Source organism: Nerophis lumbriciformis, linkage group LG23 (genome assembly GCF_033978685.3).
Source record: "Nerophis lumbriciformis linkage group LG23, RoL_Nlum_v2.1, whole genome shotgun sequence".
Taxonomy (NCBI): domain Eukaryota; kingdom Metazoa; phylum Chordata; class Actinopteri; order Syngnathiformes; family Syngnathidae; genus Nerophis; species Nerophis lumbriciformis.
Window position 1 is genome coordinate 10,617,501 of NC_084570.2, and position 19,611 is coordinate 10,637,111.

Sequence of the window (19,611 nt, forward strand, 5' to 3'; positions counted from 1 at the left end):
TGGGCCGGCACGCAAAGGCAGTGCCTTTAAGGTTTATTGGCGTTCTGTACTTCTCCCTACGTCCGTATACACAGCGGCGTTTTAAAAAGTCATAAATTTTACTTTTTGAAACCGATACCGATAATTTTGAAACCGATACAGATAATTTCCGATATTACATTTTAAAGCATTTATCGGCCGATAATATCGGCAGCCCGCTATTATCGGACATCTCTAGTTTTGAGAGGCGAAGTCGGATTAATTAGGACATCACTGAAGGCCTAGGTGAGAAACACACGGCCCGCCACTGCTTTCAGGGAATAATGCTGACAATTCTGACAGATCATTCATGAGTGAGAGGGGGCCGATACCAATACCAATCATATGTATTAAGTGTAAAACTTCACGATTTTGAGAAAAAAATCTAATTGCAATTTTCCCCTCCAAATTTGCAACTGCGATTCAATTTGCAAACGTTATATTTTATAAATAAAAATGCGTAAATAACGAGTGAAAGAAAACATGTTACTTTTATACTAGACTGTCATTTAACATATTCTTGTCTCAAAGTGCCACACATTGGAGCAATATATAATCTACTTCAAAAAATATTTGGCTTTAGGCAGACAGACTCAGAGTATTTGTCTACATCATGCTCTTAAAATGAAGAAATAATCGATTAAAATTATGCTCTGTTTATAATGTAATGTAATCATAAGACATAATATTAATGCAAGTAACCGCTGTCATATTTACCACTGTGTTACCCTACATAAATAAACAACAAAATGGACTAGTAATTTCTGTAAGCAACAATTTAACCAAAATTAATATATAATATTTTCAGAAGCTGAAATTGAAGTTTGAAAAATTGTCTAGCCCTAATAGAAAGTGTTAATAAATGTATATGTGAAAGCTTTGTGGAGTGCTTTTAAAGACTTTAAATGTATATAATATTCATATAAATCATAAAATAAATAGCGTCCCTACTGTGCGTAAATTCATCGACACTATCTTGTGTGTGGACAACCCTTCAAGACAAGACAGTAAAAGCTGCAAATCAAAGTGTTCAGAAAAAGACTAAGAGACTACAAGACTCTTAGGTTCATGTTCCTTGTTTCTCCTCGTTGAAAGTCAAGACAAGGCCAGCGAGCGGGAAAAAGCATTGATCACTAACAGCCTGTGTCAATACGACAATATCTAAAAACAGCTCCTACCATCTTTGGGTGTGTCTGCAGACTTGGACGCTGGCGTGATTTTGCCTGGTGGCGTTCTGTCATGGCACACCTGGTGCAGGAAGTTGATGGATTTACCAATCAGCAGAACCTGAAGGGGGAGCCGATGGGAAGAGCAACATAAGTGCCAAATCAGGGATGGTACAAAATGTATTATTAGGCTGTCAAGATGAGTTCATTCATTAGCATTATTATTTTTATTAAGAGTGTTAATGCAATTAACGCTTACAAAGAATGCAACAAGGCACAACAATGACAAAAAAAATATTATTGAATAACAATGAATGGGCATTTTATTGTGATTAATCATTTTCATTGTTTGACAGCCCTCGTTATTAATATTTGTATGAGTTTGTACCTTGCGAGCCTGGTCCATGGTGATGAACGAAGGGATCATCGACTTCCTGAGAGAATACTTGTCATGCCACAGGCGGTCAGTCTTCACGTTTGGATCCGATGCTACAAAGAACTACAAACAAGTATTGTATAAATATAGCCACATGTGATGAATTCACCATGTGTGTCCAAAGTCCTGCCCGGAAGACATTTAGGGCCCGCAGTTAATTGTTTTTTGTTTTTCTTGACCCACATCATATTTGTTTTTAAATAACATAATTTAACAAAGAATGATTAGGGACACAATAAAAGTATGAATAAATAAAATAAAATAAATATTAGCCTGGATTTGGATATTTAGATGTAATTTAAATACTATAGCAAATTAGGTCTCTGCTTTTAGTAGATGATGTGGATCTTCAGCTCTCACTGGATCGGTTTGCAGCCGAGTGTGAAGCGACTGGGATGGGAATCAGCACCTCCAAGTCCGAGTCCATGGTTCTCGCCCGGAAAAGGGTGGAGTGCCATCTCCGGGTTGGGGAGGAGACCCTGCCCCAAGTGGAGGAGTTCAAGTACTTCGGAGTCTTGTTCACCAGTGAGGGAAGAGTGGATCGTGAGATCGACAGGCGGATCGGTGCGGCGTCTTCAGTAATGCGGACGCTGTATCGATCCGTTGCGGTGAAGAAGGAGCTGAGCCGGAAGGCAAAGCTCTCAATTTACCGGTCGATTTACGTTCCCATCCTCTCCTATGGTCATGACTGAAAGGACAAGATCACAGGTACCAGCGGCCGAAATGAGTTTCCTCCGCCGGGTGGCGGGGCTCTCCTTTAGAGATAGGGTGAGAAGCTCTGCCATCCAAGAGGAGCTCAAAGTAAAGTCGCTGCTCCTCCACATCGAGAGGAGCTAGATGAGGTGCTTTGGGCATCTGGTCAGGATGCCACCCGAACGCCTCCCTAGGGAGGTGTTTAGGGCACGTCCGACCGGTAGGAGGCCACGGAGAAGACCCAGGACACATTGGGAAGACTATGTCTACCGGCTGGCCTGGGAACGCCTCGGTATCCCCCGGGAAGAGCTGGACGAAGTGGCTGAAGAAATGGAAGTCTGGGCTTCCTTGCTTAGGCTGCTGCCATCGCGACCCGACCTCGGATAAGCGTAAGAAGATGGATGGATGGACTATAGCAAGTTAAACAACTTCAGGAAAAGAAATGTAATTTAAAAAACAAAAATGCATTGGTTTATAAAGATTCATATTTACAAGGTATGCATGTGTTTAAAAAAACAAAAAAAAACTATTTGCATTATGGCCATCAGGGAAGAAAATCTATAAATTAGCTGCACCGTTTTATAATTGTCAGGGTTCAAAGCGTAGGAAAAAAGTAGCGGCTTATAGTATAGAATTTACGGTAATTGTGCCTCCCTGAGCGTGCATCTCTTCTGAAAGAATATTTCACGTGAATACCATTTTTACTTATGTAAACATTGGGACACAGCTGTGATAAAGATCAGCAGTGCTAGGCAGCTCATCGGCCTATCGCCAATCGGTTAAAAAAAGCAAATATCAGTCCCCGATTAGGGGGACATTGGGATATCTCAGAATATAAAGTGAATAATATCAAAGTTGCCAGTGGTGGTAAAAGTTTGGACACTCCGCGAAAACAGTTTAAGATACTAGCCAAAGGGTGTGTGTGTACCTCGTGGTAAGTGTCCTCAAGTTCTCCATCATAGATCCAGCGATACAAGAAGTTCAGAATGGGGTGTGATACCAGGCTGAGGATGTGTTGCACCAGCGCCCTCATTTGTGGGTCTCCTGTTTTCCCATAGGCGTGAACAGCTGAGGCCAGCTCGCCACCCTTCCGGCCTGACGACAACACAACGACAACTTGCATATGAAAGGTCCCAAAATCGGCCGCTCACTGTGCGGCTCCAACGTACCTTGGCAGAAGTCGACAAGGGCGGCCAGCATTTTCAGCCGCACTTTGGGGTCAAAAATCCAAACGAGGAGTCTTCTGAGAGTTAACGCGCTCTCTGTGCACATGTTGACACCTTGGTCATCTTCTACCTGCAACTACAACGTGCACGCATGTCAGTACCTACAACCAGGGGACCAAAAAAAATCAGCATTCATACCTGAGAGTGGAGGACGGAGAGGAGCCGATAGTACTCCTTTAGCTCCTGGTGGAGCGATGCACAGAAGCTCTGCACCAGAGGAGAAAAACGCGAAGAACTGTATTAGTGGAAAGACGTCATCAAGTTTAGGTCAAATAATTCACACACACCTGTCCAACCAGTCCAAAGGCTCGATCCAGGCTCCTGGCGTCTGTGTACTTTCGGACTTTATTGTGAAGCCAGCCGAGCTCAGCCAATCTGCTGCTGGTGTCCCTCAGGGATTTGTTCACCACCACCTGATGATCAGGAAATAATAGGAAGTAATACCAGCAAGATTGATCCGGCAAAGAGAAGCTAGGTCAATGTGGCTCAAAGCCAAAGAGCGCCATATTGATCTGTTGAAGCTTTACAATCAAGCCAAGATGTTCTGGCTATCAAATCATCTGCTGGACATGTGGCAGCTGACGTAAACAAATCAGCGAGTACAACCTGGGTTATGCATTAAGCTGGGACACGGTTTGACCTCGTTACGCACCTTGCTGTCTATTTTGTAACAATTATCTTGGGCGCTCATCTTGATGAACTTGCCATCGATCCCCTGGAAGACATAGAGGATGTCCCGCACCAGCGCTGCCTCGGTCACCTCGCCTACGAACCAGCGGATAAAAGTGACAAAGGCGGACAATTTACGTTCGCGCCGAAGACCTCCCTCAAGGCCGCCGGGTGGCTTTCTGCACAATATGCACAAAATAGTGCCAGTGTGTAAACCCACCGTCCGTATCGCCGTCGTGACGAGGTCGGAGTGCTCTCGTGGTAGGAAGCATGGGTACGAGGGGTGGTCGGATGGTGGCGGGGCCCACAGCCGAGGGAGGGGAGCTTGTGGGGAGAGCCCAGGCTAGTCGAGAGCCCAAAAGTGGAGCGCCCCCAGCTGGAGGTTGACTGAAAGGTGCACAAATCATAGTTCTTTTATGTCTGGATTGCAGATTTGCAAAGCACAGGTATCCCTTGCTTAAAAGATACTACTGCGTTATTAATAGGGTTACAGGTTTAAACTAGATTTAAAAAAGGCCAGGCTGGTGTTTGTTCATCTGAGAGTGATTGTATATACCCTGCCAGCAGCGACTGTGGAGTTGGAGTGGGGCCGTTGAGTGTGTAGACTCCCAGACTGGAGATCCCGCTGGTGCCCATACCGGTCGACAGGCCAGCGCACCTGTCCCCGTAGCTCAGGGCCAGACTCTGGGGCCGAGTGCAGTAGAACGGCGTGGAGTGGGCATCTCTGGGGAGAGCCTGGGCAAACAGCGCTCCATAGTTTCCAACCTGGAATGGCAGTCAGTGTTGTGGATCGTTACACAGCGAGCACAGAAGAACTGGGACAACAAGAACCACAACAAACGTGTCCAACAGACCCTGCTGGCAGGCTTGCGGGGGTCTTCGGAGAGGATGAGCAACAAGTAAAGAATAGACCAGCGATGTTTCAGAACACCCTGAACACAGAAAACAGAACACATTAGAAGGTGCTGCATTTGGGGTGTGGGAAAAAATCGATTCGAATTCAAATCGCCATTCTCACGTTGTACGATTCAGTATCGATTCTCATTTTTCAAAAATCTATTTATTTATTTATTATTTTCTAATTAATCAATCCAACAAAACAATACACAGCAATACCATAACAATGCAATCTAATTCCGGAACCAAACCCGACCCAGCAACACTCAGAACAGCAATAAACAGAGCAATTGAGAGGAGACACAAACATGACACAGAACAATCCAAAAGTAGTGAAACAAAAATGAATATTATCAACAACAGTATCAATATTAGTAACAATTTCAACATAGCAGTGACTAAAAATCCCTCATTTACATTATCATTAGACATTTATAAAAAAAAAAAAAAAAAAAAAAACACTTGCATCGCATCACATAAACTTGACAACACACTGTGTCCAATATTTTCACAAAGATAAAATAAGTCATATTTTTGGTTAATTTAATAGTTAAAACAAATATACATTATTGCAATCAGTTGATAAAACGTTGTCCTTTACAATTTTAAAAGCTTTTTACAAAATCTACTACTGTGCTTGCATGTCAGCAGACTGGGGTAGATCCTGCTGAAATCCTATGTATTGAATGAATAGAGAATTGTTTTGAATCGGAAAAATATTGTTTTTGAATCGAGATGTGACGACCGGGGCGCATGGTGATGCGGGGTTCGCTCTCCCAGGAATGCAGACGGGCGTCAGACACAGCGTGCAGGTAGGAAAAATTATTTATTAAGAATTAAATCAGAAGGGAACAAACAAAAACGTGCTCATAGCACGGAAGGCAAAAACTAAAAGAGCTAGCGTGGGAGCTAGAAGGTAAAAAGGAGTCTTAACGTGGAAGCTAGCAGGATCAGAGCAGGAAACAAAAGTCGTCATCTGTTGTATGAAAACAAACTAGGAAGCAAGACAGAATGACAGGGAAGGCAGGCTTAAATAATAATGTCAGTGATGACCAACAGGTGCGCGTCGGGAACACACACGGCAGGTGAAAACAATAAGCAGCCATGGCAACAAACTCAGGTGTACAAAACAGGCACTCAAGGAGTCCAAAACTAACAAAAAAAACACAAGTACCTCGAAAACGTAAACAAAAATATGATCCGGGCAGCGGATCATAACACGAGAATCGCGTTGAATCGAAAAAATCGTTTTATAATCTAATCGTGACCCCAAGAATCGATATTGAATCGAATCGTGGGACACCCAAAGATTCGCAGCCCTATTTAGGAACATATTTCACAATATCATAAGTGATTATATGACTCTGCAAAAGTCCAATTGTCAATCGCAGAATACTTCCTGGTTGATGGAGAACAATAAAACAGAAGGTTGCTGCCATGATGATTGATTACATTGTGATTAGGGATGGCCTGATCAGGTTTTTACGCTGTCGATTCCGATCATCCATGAGTAAGACCGGCCAAGACCAAAACAGATACAGATAGCATGTGCCGTATTTTTCGGATTATAAAGAGCCCTGGTATATAAACTGCATACCGGTACACTAAATTTTGGAAGAAAAAAACGTTTTCCATGTATTACCTGCGTCGGACTATAGCCGCAGATATAAATGTTGGGAAATTTGTTATTTACAAAAAAATACTTATTAACATACCTAAATTGTTTCCAAGCGGTGCCTGTAACATGGCAGTAAAATGTGAAGTGAAGTTAAGTGAATTGTATTCATAGAGCACTTTTCTTTAGTGACTAGGGCTGGGCGATATGGCCTTTTTTTAATATCTCGATATTTTTAGGCCATATCGCGATACACGATATATACCTCGATATTTTGCCTTAGCCTTGAATGAACACTTGATACATATAATCACAGCAGTATGATGATTCTATGTGTCTACATTAAAACATTCTTGTTCATACTGCATTAATACATGCTCATTTTAAACTTTCATGCAGAGAGGGAAGTCACAACTAAGTCAATTTACCAAAACTGTATTTATTAAACCGTTATTAAGCAGTGGCACAAACATTCATGTCATTTCCAAAACAGAAAGTGCAAAATTGTCAGTCATTTTAAAACAAGCTATTAGTGCACTTTTGTGCATGATGTCACTAAGGTGACATATCAAAACAACACTAAATTAAAGTGCACTTTTTGTACAGAACGCCACTACAATATTATAAAACAAATAAAGTGCCCTTTTGTGCATGATGTCACACAAGATATTTCGATAAGTGTCAAACAAAAATTAGCTGCTTAATAGGAAATCAAATTGTGTATGTCCTTCGCTATGTGGTAGGTTCCTGCGGACGTTATCTCTTTTGTTGTTGACTATTTTTTTTCATACGGTGTTGATCTGGAAAAGTTTGCCTCGGTATTTTAATGGTGTGGGCGTGTGGCACCGAACGGAGATGTTGACATGCGGAGTAAGCACTCTACATGCTCTAGCAGGTGACTTTTCAAATGATGCTACATATTAGCAGTAATGCTAATTTTTGTAGCAATGCTTTTTCCCACACTTGACAAATTACGGTTGTCTGTTCGACACATTCCCACTTGAAGCCAAACCACAGCAAGACGATGGAAGCCGTGCTGTTTTTCTTGGGAATTAATTCTTCCTTCATTTGTTACCAGATTCGCACCTTCTCTTTCTCGTATTACCACTCGCACCACAGCTAACTTTAGCCATGCTGCTACCTCTCAGCTGCGCGAGGGCGTATACGTATGTGACGTATGACGTGACAGTATGTGACGTATGTAGAAGGTGCGCTCGCTGTCTGTGGGAAGGACAGACAAGAAAGAGTGAGAAGAGCCTGTAGTGTAATGTCCGCAGCTAAAAGCAACTGCGTGAGAACTCGAATATCACGTTATAGTAATTTTCTATATCGCACAGAGACAAACCCGCGATATATCGATATATCGCCCAGCCCTACTAGTGACTCAAAGCACTTTACATAGTGAAACCCAATATTTAAGTTACATTTAAACCGGTGTGGGTGGCACTGGGAGCAGTTGAGTGAAGTATCTTGCCCAAGGACACAACGGTTGTGACTAAGATGGCGGAAGCGAGAATTGAACCTGGAACCCTCAAGTTGCTAGCACGACCCACGCAGCTCAAACAAAACAGAAGGCTATTCCTGGTTTATCTACACAAGAAAAAAACCATATTGTAGTCATTTAATTGGTTAAACAGACTGCAGGACCAATTTGATTGGCAAACAAATGACGATGATTTCTCAAAATGTGCAAGGAAATTGCAGGGATTGGACTAAATTGCGCATAACTCGCAGGGGTTGGTTAATTGTGCATTAATAGTGACATTTTTGAGGGTGTGAACAAATTTTGCGCAGCACTGTGTTAAAGTAATTAAGTGCATCCTGTTTAGATATTATACTAACCTGTGTCTGAAGTTTTCTATGCAGTTCTGAGAAAAGAGCAGCATCTGCCTCTCGCCGCTGCTTCAGCACTGCAAAGAGTAAGAAAACAAGCTGAAGAGATAAACATGCAGCATGGTTGGAAACTATCACAGTTTATGTTCTTTACCAAGACCAAATGTCAAACGACACGACTCCGAAGTCGGCCAATCTGTGTGCTAAATAAACATTTTTCCTACTGGAAGTGGACTTCTATTTTTACTGTCAGCATGAGCACTTTGATTGATTGTTTTCCAACTAATGGTGCAACCTAGACAACCTCGATGGTGCTACTGGGAATACGCTCTCATCGTGCCATAAAGGGTTTCAGCATTTTTAGCAGAGTGCAACATAAAAGCTTTAGTACACTAAGGGCGCACACCTGACAGGGCTCGAGACTGGACGATGAAGCTATATTGAGTAATGTGCTGTGATTGGCAGGTGTGTCTTGCTATAATTCAACTTACATTCTTTCTTGATCTTCTCCGTGACCAGGAATTCGTCCCGTTCAATAGTGGGGGCGAAGTTACTGCCAATGACTCGCACTGCAAACTGGAACTGGTGGGCAACTTCGGCTGGCCAGGAACACAAAGAGCGGTGCGTTAAATGTCACGGTAAGCAAATGAGTCATCACATGAACTTTTTGGAGTGCAATCAACGGCAAATACGCTTCTAAAAAGTGTGTTTCCTTACTACTACTGTGGCATCTAAAATCATTTCAAAACACTAACATTTAAATAAATAAATGATAAATGGGTTGTACTTGTATAGCGCTTTTCTACCTTCAAGGTACTCAAAGCGCTTTGACACTACTTCCACATTTACCCATTCACACACACATTCACACACTGATGGAGGGAGCTGCCATGCAAGGCGCTAACCAGCACCCATCAGGAGCAAGGGTGAAGTGTCTTGCTCAGGACACAACGGACATGACGAGGTTGGTACTAGGTGGGGATTGAACCAGGGATCCTCGGGTCGCGCACGGCCATTCTTCCACTGCGCCATAAAACTAAAACATTTTAGGATTGCAACATTAAATATTTGACCTTGATTAGGAAAAAAGTTAGATTTATATTCTTCGACTTTGATTAATCGTTAGTTTGTTTGATGAATCTGATAAAACACACTTTACAGCTTCAGTACATGTTTTAGGGGAAATGGTTCAAACAATCAAAGATTGACATAACGTAAATTTTCCTCCCTAATAAATGCACATCAACAACATTGAAATTACATTTTAAACGTGTGTATAAATGTACCAATGTGAACATTTCACATCACGGTTATCGTGACCAAAATGATCACGGTATTGTTGAATGTGCTCAAAAAGCCGTATTTTTCGGACTATAAGTCCCAGTTTTTTTCATAGTTTGGCCGGAGGTGCGACTTATACTCAGGAGCGACTTATGTGTGAAATTATTAACACATTACGGTAAAATATCAAATAATATTATTTAGCTCATTCACGTAAGAGACTAGACCTATAAGATTTCATGGGATTTAGCGATTAGGAGTGACAGATTGTTTGGTAAACGTATAGCATGTTCTATATGTTATAGTTATTTGAATGACTCTTACCATAATATGTTACGTTAACATACCAGGCACGTTCTCAGTTGGTTATTTATGCCTCATATAACGTACACTTATTCAGCCTGTGTTGGGTTTTATGAAATAAATGTCCCCAAAAAATGCAACTTATACTCCAGTGCGACTTATATATGTTTTTTCCCCTCTTTATTATGCATTTTCGGCCAGTGCGACTTATACTCCGGAGCGACTTATACTCCGAAAGATACGGTAGTTTGTTTTATGAATCTGATAAAACACACTTTAAAGCTTCAGTACATGTTTTAGGGGAAATAGTTCAAATAATTAAAGATTGCCAAAACGTAAATTTTCCTCCCTAATAAATGCACATCATCAACATTGAAATTAAATTTTAACGTGTATATAAATGTACCAATATGAACATTTCATATCACGGTTATCGTGACCAAAATGATCACGGTATTGTTGAATGTGCTCAAAAAATACTTATATACGCAATTAAATCTTTTGTCGCAGTTTTTTTTAAACTACCGGTAAAATAAATACACACAGAGAAGCCATTATTTTGCATGTTTTGTGTTTCTTGTGCTATGAGGTTCTTAACCCTTTTAACTTCGAGGCCGCACTTTTACACTCCAGTAGGGCCCGATATTAACACTGAAATAGTAATCTTACTTTTTAATATAATTGTATTCAATAATCATATCCAATCTACTTACAGTTTAACTGGATGAACCTTGTCAAATGATAGGAAACCATGTGTTAATCACAAAGATTATTATCAAGGCTTGGGTCAGGCTGATTACAAAAATGAGTACTAATCAAATATACTGCAAAAAAAGGGACATTTACATGCAAAAATTCTAACTAAATTATTAATAAAATTGAAGTGCAAATGAAAATACAGCTTCACCACTTTTGTCATACTTTTTGTGCTTAGGAACATTCTCTATGACTTTAGCTCCAGATTGTTTCTGTTTGTTTGGCATTGTCATTACTGTCACAAGTGGTGGAAAAGTGTACAGTATTACAACTGAGTTCGCTGCAGCAAATACAAACCACAAACAGATCTTTTTTTGGCGGCCATCTAGGAGGCCCTCGCAGCGCTGTGGTTAAGAAACACGGTCTTATGCTTCACTGATAGTGTTTTAGTCTTTGTTTTTATTCTGTTTTAATGGCTAAGCTTTTATTGTTTCAAATGTTGGTTTGTGCTGTCGCACTTCAAGATGTATTTAAACTAGAGATGTCCGATAATGGCTTTTTTACCGATACCCGATATTCCGATATTGTCCAACTCTTAATTACAGATACTGATATCAACCGATATATACAGTCGTGATATTAACACATTATTATGCCTAATTTTGTTGTGATGCACCGCCAGATGCATTAAACAATGTAACAAGGTTTTCCAAAATAAATCCACTCAAGTTGTGGAAAAAAATGCCAACATGGCACTGCCATATTTATTGTTAGAGATGTCCGATAATATAATATAAATGCGTTAAAATGTAATACCGGAAATTATCGGTATCAGGTTTTTTTTTAATTATTATTATTACATCAACATAAAAAACACAAGATACACTTACAATTAGTGCACCAACTCAAAAAACCTCCCTCCCCCATTTACACTCATTCACACAAAAGGGTTGTTTCTTTCTGTTATTAATATTCTGGTTCCTACATTATATATCAATATATATCAATACAGTCTGCAAGGGATACAGTCCGTAAGCACACATGATTGTGCGTGCTGCTGGTCCACTAATAGTACTAACCTTTAACAGTTAATTTTACTAATTTTCATTAATTACTAGTTTCTATGTAACTGTTTTTATATTGTTTTACTTTCTTTTTTATTCAAGAAAATGTTAATGTATTTATCTTATTTTATAACTTTTTTTTAAAAGTACCTTATCTTCACCATACCTGGTTGTCCGAATTAGGCATAATAATGTGTTAATTCCACGACTGTATATATCGGTATCGGTAATTAAAGAGTTGGACAATATCGGAATATCGGATATCGGCAAAAAGCCATTATCGGACATCCCTATTTGTTATTGAAGTCACAAAGTGCATTATTTTTTTTAACATGCCTCAAAACAGCAGCTTGGAATTTGGGACATGCATGAGGAGGTTGAGGTGGGCGAGGTTGGGGGGGTAGCGGGGGTGTATATTGTAGCGTCCCGGAAGAGTTAGTGCTGCAAGGGGTTCTGGGTATTTGTTCTGTTCTGTTTATGTTGTGTTACGGTGTGGATGTTCTCCCGAAATGTGTTTGTCATTCTTGTTTGGTGTGGGTTCACAGTGTGGCGCATATTTGTAACAGTGTTAAAGCTGTTTATACGGCCACCCTCAGTGTGACCTGTATGGCTGTTGATCAAGTATGCCTTGCATTGACTTGTGTGAGTGAAAAGCCGTAGATATTATGTGACTGAGCTGGCACGCAAAGAAAGTGCCTTTAAGGTTTGTTGGCGCTCTGTACCTCTCCCTACGTCCATGTACCACTCCGTACAGCGGCGTTTTAAAAAGTCATACATTTTACTTTTTGAAACCGATACCGATAATTATGAAACCGATACCGATCATTTCCGATATTACATTTTAAAGCATTTATCGGCCGATAATATTAGCAGTCCGATATTATCGGACATCCCTAATTTAAATGAAAAGTGCATAACAAATTACATCTATTATCATTATCTATCATTTCTGGTGGGCCTTGTTGCGTCCTACTATGTGCAGCGGTTCATGAACACATCGTAAAAACACCTCTGTCAACTCTATTTTTATGAGTGTTAAGTTCTGACATTATGCTTTTTATTTAATGACAAATTAGCACAATACAGCATAACAACTCTGACCACACACATTGAGAGAACATGTGCTTTGTAAAAAATTTAAAAAAAAAAAAGAACTATAAATATAGTAAAAATAAAAACAAAACATCTCACCTTTTCTTTTGTTTTTGTCAAAATAATCCAAGGATGAAAGTTGAATTCATACTGTTTTAAGTTAAACAGGAAACATGTCCGTTAAAGAAACGTGTTTATTTTTGTTCTGTTCGGTTGGTTAAGCAGGAAATGTAAAATATAAAACATTTATTTTATTCTCTTAATTTTGGTATTTTGCACAGAAATACTGTACAATTCGTATCAGTCCAAACCATGTGCATCTAATTAAATCCTAGTGGAAACCAAACAGTATAGAAATATGTCTGTTCTCAGTCCACTTTTAAAAGGAGTTTGCAATCCTATCCCCTCATGACTATTTCCACTCATTACAAATTAAACAGGCATCTGTTTGGACACCTAAATCACACTGATTGTACTACCTGGCATGAAAAAGTGTATTTCATTTCAAAGAAACTCTTTCTATTTATACTTAAAAGAGATCAACAAACATTCTCACTCAGCCATGAAGGTCAGTTAGCATCTTTCCAGATGATGCGAGGTTCTGTTCACTGCGATTATTTCTGAACTTCACAACAAAAGTCACATATTTTCGGTTGTGTTGACAACACTGCTGGACTAAAGTTGTCTAAGAGCTTTGGAATTATTGTATTTGCACAATTTAGTTTGTCTTATTTTCAGTTTGTTCCTATTGGGTACCATTTTAAGAGCCATCGTAGTGCATTCCACTTGTGTGCACACTAACACAAAAAACACATTACTTAGGGCTGTCAAAATGAACAAGTTAACTCATGCGATTAATCGCAATGAATTATCGCATTAATCGTGGACACGCTTAGATTAATCATGCAATTTATTTTGACCGTACAAGCTCTTTTACTTTAACTGCTTTACAGTCAGTGATCAGATCAATGAATACAAGGAATACAAATACGATGAATACAAAAATGAGTGAGGAGACACCAACTGGTGTGCTCGCTGGTAAATTCCACGGCAAAATACAGCCTGAAAGAACGTTAGATTGTTACCAAGTTTCGTGCAAATAAATGACATGCATTCAAGTAAAATGTTTAATAACGTTCATGGATGACATTCTGACAATAGTGAAATCGCATGTGCGCAATATGTATTATTTGTTGCTCGTTTTTGTTTTTTTGTTACGGTACTTTTGTAGCTGTATGTAGAAATGGCGCCGCTGAAGTGGATGCTGGTTGCATTAACGCTGTGCTCTTTGAATGTCTTTTATGTGTTTTGTGTTCTTTGATGTTTCCTTCTTGTTTTAAACGTTTGTTTTTTAACCTTATTTTATGTTGACTTTTTGCATCTGCACTGCAACCACATCATTTCCCCAGTGTGGGATAAATAGAGTCTACTCTCTTATACTGGGGTCTTTTCTTAAGCAAATTTTAATTATGCAAGCGAATAATCACCTGTGATTAATCATTAATAATCCAAATTTCAGAATGTGATTAAAAAAATATTATTGACAGTCCTATTATCATTTGATTGTAATGTAATCTTATTCAAACTACATTATAAAATGTTAAATGATGTGCATTCATAAAGTACTTTATAAACCTGGAATGATACCCAAAGCACTTTAAATTATACTTCACTTTCATTCATTCACACACTGATGGAATATGTATGTCATGTCATTGACCCAAAATATATGTTTAGACGTTTGGAGCAGTGCTTCTCAAGCTGTGGTACACATACCATAAGTCACTTGAATATACTTGTTAAATAAAACCTTGGCCTTGTTTTTAATGAATACGTAGCCCTACTACACTACTGTGTTTCACTGTTGGTCATTGTGGAGGTTTTCTGAAGTGGTACGTGGTGCAAAAAGTTTGAGAACCACTGTACCAAGTACAGTATTATTATTTCTTGTTACGTTAAGTTGGAAAATGTAAAAAATGATACTTCAGCAGTTTTTAACATAGTCTAAGTGCACCCTTAATATGATCTCACAAATACTTTTTAAATTGGTTGTGCGACGCAGTTTTAATCTCAAAAAATGGTATTGCCCATTCAGATTAATTACAATTTAATTTAATTGGTGCTTGGTCACTCAAGACAGGACAATTTCAACATTTAACATCACTTCTAAAAAGAAAAACAAACATTTGAATAAGAAATATTGTTTGAAAACAGTATGATAGAATTGAATACAAACAACTACAGGAGGTAACATTTACATTGGAGAGCGGATTTTTACAGTATTGACTTCGAGCTGCTTCTCCATCAAACACCATGAGCAGCTTGTCCATATTTTCATGGATAAACGTCCACCGTTTACATATGATTTTAACATCTATGTTAAGTTAAAAGTTAAAGTACACACACAGTAGGTGTGGTGAAATTTGTCCTCTGCATTTGACCCATCCCCTTGTTCCACCCCCTGGGAGGTGAGGGGAGCAGTGAGCAGCAGCGGTGGCCACGCCCGGGAATAATTTTTGGTGATTTAACCTCCAATTCCAACCGTTGATAATGAGTGCCGAGCAGGGAGGTAATGGGTCCCATTTTTATAGTTTTTGGTACAACTCGGCCGGAGTTTGAACTCACGACCTACCGATCGCAGGGCGGACACTCTAACCACAAGGTCACTGAGCGGTTATTAGACATGTGTATTCTTTAATTCAAATTTTACAATTTATTTTGTGTTTTCTTGACTAATTGTGTCCCCCAGGTGACACTGTGGACTTTCAGCAGGTTTGAAACAACAGTTGTTACGTTAAGTTGGAAAATGTAAAAAATGATACTTCAGCAGTTTTAAACATACCGGTAGTCTAAGTGCACCCTTTACAAAACCTTTAATATGCTCTCACAAATACTTCTTTAATTGGTTGTGCGACGCAGTTCTAATCTCAAAAAATGGTATTGCAAAACAGGGTTGCCCACTCAGATGAATTAAAATCAATTTAATTGGTGCTTGGCCCCTCAAGACAGGACAATTTCAACATTTAACATCACTTCTAAAAAGAAAAACAAACATTTGAATAAGAAATATTGTTTGAAAACAGTATGATAGAATTGAATACAAACAACTACAAGAGGTAACATTTACATTGGAGAGCGGATTTTTACAGTATTGACTTCGAGCTGCTTCTCCATCAAACACCATGAGCAGCTTGTCCATATTTTCATGGATAAACGTCCACCGTTTACATATGATTTTAACATCTATGTTAAGTTAAAAGTTAAAGTACACACACAGTAGGTGTGGTGAAATTTGTCCTCTGCATTTGACCCATCCCCTTGTTCCACCCCCTGGGAGGTGAGGGGAGCAGTGAGCTGCAGCAGTGGCCACGCCCGGGAATAATTTTTGGTGATTTAACCCCCAATTCCAACCGTTGATAATGAGTGCCAAGCAGGGAGGTAATGGGTCCCATTTTTATAGTTTTTGGTACAACTCACGACCTACCGATCGCAGGGCGGACACTCTAACCACAAGGTCACTGAGCGGTTATTAGACATGTGTATTCTTTAATTCAAATTTTACAATTTATTTTGTGTTTTCTTGACTAATTGTGTCCCCCAGGTGACACTGTGGACTTTCAGCAGGTTTGAAACAACAGTTGTTACGTTAAGTTGGAAAATGTAAAAAATGATACTTCAGCAGTTTTAAACATACCGGTAGTCTAAGTGCACCCTTTACAAAACCTTTAATATGCTCTCACAAATACTTCTTTAATTGGTTGTGCGACGCAGTTCTAATCTCAAAAAATGGTATTGCAAAACAGGGTTGCCCACTCAGATGAATTAAAATCAATTTAATTGGTGCTTGGCCCCTCAAGACAGGACAATTTCAACATTTAACATCACTTCTAAAAAGAAAAACAAACATTTGAATAAGAAATATTGTTTGAAAACAGTATGATAGAATTGAATACAAACAACTACAGGAGGTAACATTTACATTGGAGAGCGGATTTTTACAGTATTGACTTCGAGCTGCTTCTCCATCAAACACCATGAGCAGCTTCTCCATATTTTCATGGATAAACGTCCACCGTTTACATATGATTTTAACATCTATGTTAAGTTAAAAGTTAAAGTACACACACAGTAGGTGTGGTGAAATTTGTCCTCTGCATTTGACCCATCCCCTTGTTCCACCCCCTGGGAGGTGAGGGGAGCAGTGAGCAGCAGCGGTGGCCACGCCCGGGAATAATTTTTTGGTGATTTAACCCCCAATTCCAACCGTTGAAAATGAGTGCCAAGCAGGGAGGTAATGGGTCCCATTTTTATAGTTTTTGGTACAACTCGGCCGGGGTTTGAACTCACGACCTACCGATCGCAGGGCGGACACTCTAACCACAAGGTCACTGAGCGGTTATTAGACATGTGTATTCTTTAATTCAAATTTTACAATTTATTTTGTGTTTTCTTGACTAATTGTGTCCCCCAGGTGACACTGTGGACTTTCAGCAGGTTTGAAACAACAGTTGTTACGTTAAGTTGGAAAATGTAAAAAATGATACTTCATCAGTTTTAAACATAGTCTAAGTGCACCCTTTACAAAACCTTTAATATGCTCTCACAAATACTTCTTTAATTGGTTGTGCGACGCAGTTCTAATCTCAAAAAATGGTATTGCAAAACAGGGTTGCCCACTCAGATGAATTAAAATCAATTTAATTGGTGCTTGGCCCCTCAAGACAGGACAATTTCAACATTTAACATCACTTCTAAAAAGAAAAACAAACATTTGAATAAGAAATATTGTTTGAAAACAGTATGATAGAATTGAATACAAACAACTACAGGAGGTAACATTTACATTGGAGAGCGGATTTTTACAGTATTGACTTCGAGCTGCTTCTCCATCAAACACCATGAGCAGCTTCTCCATATTTTCATGGATAAACGTCCACCGTTTACATATGATTTTAACATCTATGTTAAGTTAAAAGTTAAAGTACCAATGATTGTCACACACACAGTAGGTGTGGTGAAATTTGTCCTCTGCATTTGACCCATCCCCTTGTTCCACCCCCTGGGAGGTGAGGGGAGCAGTGAGCTGCAGCAGTGGCCACGCCCGGGAATAATTTTTGGTGATTTAACCCCCAATTCCAACCGTTGATAATGAGTGCCAAGCAGGGAGGTAATGAGTCCCATTTTTATAGTCTTTGGTACAACTCGGCCGGGGTTTGAACTCACAACCTACCGATCGCAGGGCGGACACTCTAACCACAAGGCCACTGAGCAGTTATTAGACATGTTTATTCTTTAATTCAAATTTTACAATTTATTTTTTGTTTTCTTGACTAATTGTGTCCCCCAGGTGACACTGTGGACTTTCAGCAGGTTTGAAACAACAGTTTTTGCTTTATTTAATCTTTGTTTATGGCTTTTTTTCTCCACTTTAAGTAATCCTTGAAAATATATATGTTGCAAAAGCTTGGGTACACAGCAATCATGCCAGAGTAAATGGTGATTATTAGACTGCATTGACGTCTGCAGACAACACGTGCAGCCTCTCTAGTAAAAAAAAAAAAAAAACGTGCAAAATATGAAGCATTTAGTGGTTAATAGTCCTGATGGTTTATGTGCACTTGCAGAAACGGAGGCAAGTAATTTAATGCTAGTTTTAGTAATACTGCAACGCTGCTCTGCACATCCTGTCAAGAAGCACACCAACCTATGTAGTCTCAAATACAGTCCAAATGTGCGCAGTCTGGCGTGAAAACAATAAGCCGAATGGGAAGCATGTTGACAAACATTCAAACCATACCTTTAAATACAGTTAGAACACAGGTGACGCTGCTTTAGAAGAATGCATATGAATAATATTCTCATTCAGAGTTATGCTAATGTACCTTCGCTTTTCCCCGTGATTCTGCAGCAGAGGCTCTGGAGAAGCACATTGGGTGATTTCTGATCCAGAGTCGCCATACTATCCGTGATTAGAGTTCCGCGCGGTGTAATATCTAAACAGGCATATCGAAATAAACATCACAGTATTTTAAGAGAGAAACAGTTACTTCCAATCAACCAGTACGAGCAACGCCATTTTGACAAGTTAAGTTTAAGGGGGCGTCAGAGAGGAAAAGCAACCTAAGCCGGTGAAAAATATTCTTCAAAGTAAAAGCCTGTGGATATTTTTCTCCAGCAAAAGTTGTATCGTGTCATTTAAACTGTGACAATTATGAGACACTAAAAACAAAGATAAATATGAAAATTCAGGATATTAACAAATGAGTTCAATCGTCACAATAACGCTTGCAACGTTTAGGTACAGCTTTTATACTGAAAATAACAACCGGGTTCTTGTGTAGATGTTAAAAAGAACTTCACGTTACTGTTCAACAAAACCCGCCGAAAAGCGTCTCCAGGAAGCGCAAGACGGACAAACGAGGGAAAACAGTTCCTTCTCGAAACAATGTCATTGCGCAGATTTGTTCCTATCCCTGCACCGTGGCAATTGACCTGTACTCAATTGTACTGTGATGATGATAACAATGTTGCAGTCTTTATTTTTGTTTTCTTCCATAGATAGATGGACAGATGTCAAAATACTGCTTCAGTCAGTCAAAATATATGTTCCAAAGCCATAGTA

The 19,611-nt window shown here is 39.4% G+C and overlaps 1 protein-coding gene across 2 annotated transcripts in view; it reads right to left on the reverse strand.

Moving 5' to 3' along the window:
• Positions 1–19,073, reverse strand: part of tubgcp3 (tubulin gamma complex component 3) — a 34,181-nt gene extending 15,108 nt beyond the window's left edge. The window contains exons 1-13 of one of the 2 annotated variants that reach the window (XM_061985140.2): positions 18,872–19,073; positions 9,045–9,152; positions 8,563–8,630; positions 5,063–5,140; positions 4,765–4,973; positions 4,429–4,595; positions 4,192–4,304; positions 3,827–3,952; positions 3,678–3,746; positions 3,483–3,609; positions 3,242–3,408; positions 1,573–1,683; positions 1,197–1,305 (exon numbers count right to left, since the gene is read on the reverse strand). In XM_061985140.2, coding sequence (XP_061841124.1) covers positions 1,197–1,305; positions 1,573–1,683; positions 3,242–3,408; positions 3,483–3,609; positions 3,678–3,746; positions 3,827–3,952; positions 4,192–4,304; positions 4,429–4,595; positions 4,765–4,973; positions 5,063–5,140; positions 8,563–8,630; positions 9,045–9,152; positions 18,872–18,947 — 1,528 coding nt within the window. In that variant the 5' untranslated portion in view covers positions 18,948–19,073. Of the gene's footprint in view, positions 1–1,196; positions 1,306–1,572; positions 1,684–3,241; positions 3,409–3,482; positions 3,616–3,677; positions 3,747–3,826; positions 3,953–4,191; positions 4,305–4,428; positions 4,596–4,764; positions 4,974–5,062; positions 5,141–8,562; positions 8,631–9,044; positions 9,153–18,871 lie in introns of both variants that reach the window. The other variant, XM_061985139.1, reaches the window with a different exon arrangement.
• Positions 19,074–19,611: the final 538 nt, after the last annotated feature.